The sequence below is a fragment of the Rana temporaria genome, chromosome 11, assembly GCF_905171775.1.
Source record: "Rana temporaria chromosome 11, aRanTem1.1, whole genome shotgun sequence".
NCBI lineage: Eukaryota > Metazoa > Chordata > Amphibia > Anura > Ranidae > Rana > Rana temporaria.
In genome coordinates, this window is record NC_053499.1 from 144,218,996 (window position 1) to 144,226,106 (window position 7,111).

The following is a 7,111-nucleotide window of genomic DNA, read 5'->3' on the forward strand; positions in this document are numbered from 1 at the left end:
TCTGCTGCAGTGTGTCAGCTTGTATTTATATTGGCCGCTCTGAATGTAGCTTCTGACAGGCTGTGCAAGCAGGCCCGTATCTCCGGAACCATTAATGATAGCCGTCCCATATTTTAACCAGTTGTGGGGTAGCTCTTCCCATGCCTACCCCCAAATGTGGGGTTTCTGTGACCTCTGGTCATCGAGCTACAACCCCCCAAATTCGATCTTAAAAAAAAATTCTAAAAAAAAAAAAAAAAAAAAAAAATTTTTTTTTTTTTTTTTTTTTTTGGGCAAATGGGCCTATCTTGAGAAAGGGGCCTGGAGCTGCAGCTCCATCAGCCCCATTGTTAATCCGGCCCTGTGGACAAGGGGGCGATCTTTACATCTATAGGAAAATAGATTTTATCTCCAAATATGGAAAGTAAGAGCTGTGAAAATGTAGAATAGACTCCCTCCAAAGGTGGTTCTCTCCGACTCAGTAGATTTAAAAAAGGTCGGACTGGATTCTTTCTGAAAAGTACATAATATGACTGGATACTAACATTTATAGGTAAAGTTGATCCAGGGAATATCCTGCTGGAGCAAATTGAATCATGCTCTGCTTTTTTTTGCCTTCCTATGGATCAACTATAGGAATAGGATTGTGTAGATAGGATTGTATCATATTTTTGTTTTCTTTTTTCCTTTTATTGGTTGAAATGGATGTAAGTATGACACCTACTTGAAAAAGTATGTAGTCATAGAGCACACCCCCTGCCACAGATGCAGCAATTTAGAAATTGGATGAAAGGTTTAGCACTGGGTAACACTTTTTGAAAGATAAAAAGTGCATTTTATAAACAACTATAGAGATCAGACCAAAATGAGGGACACGTGAGGAGGAATGAGGGACAGAGGGACATTGCTCCAAATCAAGGACAGTTGGGAGCTATGCCTTATCCTTACATTGAGAAAATAAAATGCCCCATAGATACATGGTGACAGCTTGGAAAATACTCAGCACACACATTACAATCTGATTGTACAGTCTCCTTTAGATTGTCTTTAGTGTCAGGTCTAGAGTGTCAGGTCAGTGTAGGTGTCGGTGTCAGGTCAGTGTAGGTGTCAGGTCAGTGCAGGTGTCAGGTCAGTGTAGGTGTCAGGTCAGTGCAGGTGTCAGGTCAGTGTAGGTGTCAGGTCAGTGTAGGTGTCAGGTCAGTGCAGGTGTCAGGTCAGTGCAGGTGTCAGGTCAGTGCAGGTGTCAGGTCAGTGCAGGTGTCAGGTCAGTGTAGGGGTCAGGTCAGTGTAGGGGTCAGTGTAGGTGTCGGGGGTCAGTGCCATTACCGGTTGAACTTTCACATATACACGATCGATGGCTCTATAGCCTGCCAATTGTGTATATGTGCTGGCTGCGTGCCCCCCTACCCCCCTCCAGTACTGCCGCCGCCCTCCCTCCTGACCCCTCACCTTCAATCCCAGGATCCGCTGCCCCATCTGCGACCCGGGACCGGCTCGGGAGGGTGTCAGGAGGTAAGATGGGAGGGAGACCAGCATCTTCCTCCTTGCTGATCTCCCTCCAGGCTGTGAATGCAGAAGTGATGTGTATTACATCTGCATTCACCTGTCAGTCATCTGGCTGCTATAGCCAGAGAGAAGAAGCAGATCTGTGCTTCATCAGCTTCTTTTGGGGTCCCCAGGTGACATGGGGACCCCATAAAGAGGACCTGTCAGTGTACCTGTGCTATTACATAGGGGGATTTTTATCCCCCTATGTAATAGCAATGACATCAAGTGTAAAAAAAACATAAAAAGAGTAGAAAAAAATAAGTAACTATAAAAAAAGTTTTAAAAAAAAGCTCCAAAAGTCCCCCACGTTTACGCACATATAAACGTGGATGTTTATATAAGGGGGGGGGGCAAATTTTTTTTTTGCCCCGGGCGCCCATAACTCTGGTTACGCCACTGGGAGTCAAAAATCTGAATATGATTTGGTGTTTGCTGTGTGTGCAGGGTGAGATCTCCGGTCTGGATTACACATTGCTGGATGAATACTTCGGGAGCGCGGACGACCCCCTGGAAAACCGAGATCACTTTCTAGACCTGCAGGGCGATGTCATGTTTGTCATGCCTTCACTGAAGATAGCAAAACTTCACAGAGGTGTGAGACTTCAGATACCTCTTTATGGCCTTTATATTGATTGGTATAGAGCATGCAATATCAATCCGATCAATAACTTGGATGTATCTGATTCCCTTAAACTTTAATAAATATCGCATTTTATTTTACCTGTAAACCCAAAGACGTGATTTATATATAACTTATTTTTTGTTTCTTCTCAGATTCCGGAGCCCCAGTCTACTTCTATGAATTCCAGCGCCGCCCATCCTTCTATGGGGACAGAAGACCGCCGTGGGTGAAGGCCGACCACGCAGATGAAATGGCGTTCGTGTTCGGAGGTCCCTTCGTGAGAGACGGCATTCTCTATAAATCATGTAGATCGGACTGATAATTACTTTTTATTTCCTAAAACATAACAGAAGTCCCCTGTCAGGACCTTTGGACTTTTGCTTTAGGCCCCTTTCACACTGGGGCAGGGGTGGCGTCGGTGGTAAAGCGCTGCTATTTTTAGCACCACTTTACCGTCAATTTCGCGGCACTATTCGGCCGATAGCGGGGCGGTTTTACCCCCCCGCTAGTGGCCGAGAAAGGGTTAAAAACCACCGCAAAGCGCCTCTGCAGAGGTGCTTTGCCGGCGGTATAGCCGCGGTGCCCCATTGATTTCAATGGGCAGGAGCGGCGGAGAAGCAGTATACACCGCTTTAACCATGCTGCTAGCTGCTAACTCACCGCTTCAGTGTGAAAGCCCTTGGGGGCTTTCTTACTGGAGAGACAAAACAGCGGCTGGTTCAGGTCGGTTTGCAGGCGAATCGGAAAACAGGTCTCACACCCGCTTCCGGTCGCATTCTCTGCAACCCAAGACCCAGTGCCGATCCTGACCTCCCTGGGTGGGGCCCTAAGCAAAATGACATTATGTCACATTAAAGTTGAGAAGCGGGGGGTGCTGACTTCTTACCTCTTCTCCCATGCAGCCAGCAAGTTGAGAAGCGGGGTGAGGGGCCGAAAATGACTTCTCACCAGCACCAGGCGGGGCCTCTAGTAATTTGGGGGGGCCCTCCGCAATTTTGCGGGGCCCTAAGTGGCTTGCATAGTGAGCCTATAGGGTGGATCGGCCCTGCCAAGACCACCCTATTTTGAAGCCTATTAGAGCCTCTTGCTCTAATCAGGTGCTTAAAAAAAATGCAGCTGTATATCATGCGCCCGGTGCCACGAAAGTGGTCGGACACATTAATAGGGGGTGGCTGCGGCGGCCTCGGATAGATCCATGCTATGCATGAATCTCTCCATTGCATATTGGGGGTGGCCTGGAGAGAGGGGGCGGTGCCTGGGCACCCCTAATAGGACAGGCTCCGCTGATAGGCGCTTCATTATCCCTGCACTTGGACCATGAGCTTACAGTGTACACTGCACAGAGCAGGCTCCATACAGTGTTAATAGAAAATAGAATATTGCTGGGAGAAAGAAGAACAATTTTTTTGGTAGTAGATACTATTAGCTAGATTCAGATACAGTTACGCCGGCGTATCAGTAGATACGCCGTCGTAACTCTGAATCTACGCCGTCGTAAATGTAAGCGTATTCTGGAAACCATATACGCTTAAATTAGGCTAAGATACGAGTGGCGTAAGTCTCCTACGCCGTCGTATCTTAGGGTGTATATTTACGCTGGCCGCTAGGTGGCGCTTCCGTTGAGTTCGGCGTAGAATATGCAAATGACTAGATACGCCGATTCACAAACGTACGTGCGCCCGTCGCAATTAGTTACGCCGTTTACGTTAGAGATACACCGGCGTAAAGATAAAGCTGCTCCCTAGGTGGCGCAGCCCATGCAAGGTATGGACAGCGGAACAGGCCTATCTTTTTACATCGTTTGCTAAGTCGTACGCGAATCGGGCTGGACGTAATTTACGTTCACGTCGAAACGGCGTACTTTTGAGCAATGCACACTGGGATATGTCCACGGACGGCGCATGCGCAGTTCGTTAAAAACGTCAATCACGTCGGGTCACCAATCATTAACATAAAACACGCCCCCCTGTTCCACATTTAAATTAGGCGCGATTAGGCCGGCCCATTTACGCTAACGTAACTTAGGAGTCAGGTGCTTTGTGAATGACGTTTTTAAGGGTCTAGAAAAAACAACGTATTTTTCAACCCGATCATTAAAACGGCCTTGCATACACACGATCGTGAAAAAAAAAAGCTCTAGCAAAGCGCGGTGACGTACAACACGTACGACGGCACTATAAAGGGGAAGTTCCATGCGGATGGCGCCACCCTTTCGCTGCTTTAGCTGATTCCGTGTTAGTAAAAGACGATTCGCGCTTTTCTGTCTGTTACAGCGTGATGAATGTGCTTACTCCATTATGAATGGTAGTTTTACCAGAACGAGCGCTCCCGTCTCATAACTTGCTTCTGAGCACGCGCTGGTTTTTCATGTCGTTAAAGCCCACACACGACCATTTTTTACGACCTTAAAAACGACGATGTGAAAAAATAGAGCATGTTCGAAAAAAAAATTGCCCATTTTTTTAGATCATGAAAAATGCTCTGAAGCCCACACACGATCGTTTTTAATGACATATAAAAAAAAACGTAATTTTTTAGAACCCGGAAAACGGTCATGTGTACGCGGCATCGGGTGCATACTGTATGTGATTGAATAGTTGATGGAGAACGCTTTTACTCTCACGACTAAATTGTTCTTTTTTATTTCTCAGACAATTATCCAGAGGAGGAGAAGAAACTCAGCAAAACCATGATGAACTACTGGGCCAACTTTGCTCGAACGGGGTAAGGCACAACGACTTCTCCCCCCCATAACACAACAGTGAATTCTGCTCATTGATAATACAGTAACACATTTAATAGAGGACCCAACACTACTCCACTCCATGCAAAGTTAACATTAACCACTTCAGCCCCGGACTATATTGCTGGTCAAAGACCAGAGCACTTTTTGCGATTTGGCATTGCGTCGTTTTAACTGGCTCCCAAACAAAATTGGCGTCCTTTTTTCCCCACAAATTGAGCTTTCTTTTGGTGGTATTTGATCACCTCTGCGGTTTTTAGTTTTTGCGCTATAAACAAAAATAGAACGACAATTTTGAAAAAAAATTATATTTCTCTTTCGTTCATAGACGGACACAGCCTTCATTGACCTTAGGGTTATGCTTCTTCCTACTCTCCTGGTAGGAAGAAGCATAACCCTAAGGTCAATGAAGGCTGTGTCCGTCTATGAACTCAGAGAAATGGATTTTACGGTGAGTACAAAAATCCTTTTTTTTTACTTTTTTCTATAATAAATATCCCCAAAAATGATATACATTTTTTTTTTCTCAGTTTAGGCTGATACGTATTCTTCTACACACTTTTCATAAAAAAAATCGCAATAAGCGTTTATTGATTGGTTTGCGCAAAAGTTATAGCGTTTACAAAATAGAGGGTAGTTTTATGGCATTTTTATTAATATTTTTTTTTACTAGTAATGACGGCGATCAGCGTTTTTTTTTTTTCCGGTACTGCGACATTATGGCGGACACTTCAAGCAGTTTTGACACATTTTTGGGACCATTGGCATTTTTATAGCGATCAGTGCTATAAAAATGCATTGGATTACTATAAAAATGCCACTGGCAGGGAAGGGGTTAACACTAGGGGGCGGGGAAGGGGTTAAGTATGTTCCCTGGATGTGTTCTTACTGTGGGGGGGGGGGGTACTCACTAGGGGAAATGACTGATCTTCTGTTCATACATTGTATGAACAGAGGATCAGCATTTCTCCCCTGACAGGACCGGGAGCTGTGTGTTTACACACACACAGCTCCTGGTTCTCACTCTGTAACGAGCGATCGCGGGTGCCTGGCGGCGATCGTGCTCGCCGGGCACACGCGCAGGAGTCAAGGGCGAGCGTGGGGCGCGCGCGCCCCTATTGGCTGCTCGGCGAGATGACGTATAGCTACCTGATCTCACCCAGCAGAGCCGACCTGCCGCCGTATAACTGCGGCGGCTGGTCGGCAAGCAGTTAAAGTTTGGGCTGAGCCGAGCTTGCAATTTATCACCAGCAGGAGGAAGGAGGTCCTGATTCTTCTATATAGACCTTTATATCACTAGAGGGATTGCCAGCAGAAAGGAGGTCCTGATTCCTCTATATAAATCTTTGTATCTCTAAAGGGAACACCAGCAGGTGGCAGACTGGATGGATCTTTGGTAATTTTTTGTCCTCACTCATCTGTGTTTCTAAGCTTAGTAAATATATAATCTCCTCCCCCTCTCCGCAGTGACCCAAACGGGCCTGGCCTGGCTCACTGGCCACAGTACAGCCAGGATGAAGACTATCTTCAGATAGATATTCAGCAGAAACCAGGGCAGAGACTGAAGGACAGAAAATACAATTTCTGGACCAAAGTTCTCCCCGAGAAGATCCGTAAGATGTCGGAGGAGGACGAAGTGCATGCCGAACTGTAGAACTTTCCAGACATTCCCAGAAAAACAGAAGTGATCACTCCACACTCTTCACAGAAAAATACCAAGTGTCACTAAAGACTGATAATTCAGTTCTGTGTCGAGGTTAATTTACTTAATTTACTAAAGGCAAAAAAACTGTGCACTTTGCAAAATGCAGTTGCACTTCTGTGTTGATGTTCTGGAGACAACCCATAATTTGTGATTTTCTTTCAGTTTCAATGATGACGGCAAACAGGACACCTAGAGAGGGTGAATCACTCTAATGGGAGCACAAACAGCAATAAAAACATATAATAATCAAACTTGTGATTGTGGCTTAAAGGGGTTGTAAAGGAAAAAAAAAATCCCTAAAAAGCTTCCTTTACCTTAGTGCAGTCCTCCTTCACTTACCTCATCCTTCGATTTTGCTTTTAAATGTCCTTATTTCTTCTGAGAAATCCTCACTTCCTGTTCTTCTGTCTGTAACTCCACACAGTAATGCAAGGCTTTCTCTCTGGTGTGGAGAAAGCCTCTTGAGGGAGGAGGGGGCGAGCAGGAGTGTCAGGACGCCCACTAACACACAGCT

General features: G+C 45.7%; 1 protein-coding gene across 1 annotated transcript in view; it reads left to right on the top strand.

Annotated features, from left to right (window-relative positions):
* The window catches only part of LOC120916837, a 78,302-nt gene extending 71,454 nt beyond the window's left edge, over positions 1–6,848 (top strand). Inside the window, exons 35-38 of the mRNA XM_040327781.1 lie at positions 1,972–2,119; positions 2,302–2,454; positions 4,801–4,873; positions 6,360–6,848. Coding sequence (XP_040183715.1) covers positions 1,972–2,119; positions 2,302–2,454; positions 4,801–4,873; positions 6,360–6,546 — 561 coding nt within the window. The 3' untranslated portion in view covers positions 6,547–6,848. The remainder of the gene's footprint in view (positions 1–1,971; positions 2,120–2,301; positions 2,455–4,800; positions 4,874–6,359) is intronic.
* The last annotated feature ends 263 nt before the right edge of the window (positions 6,849–7,111 follow it).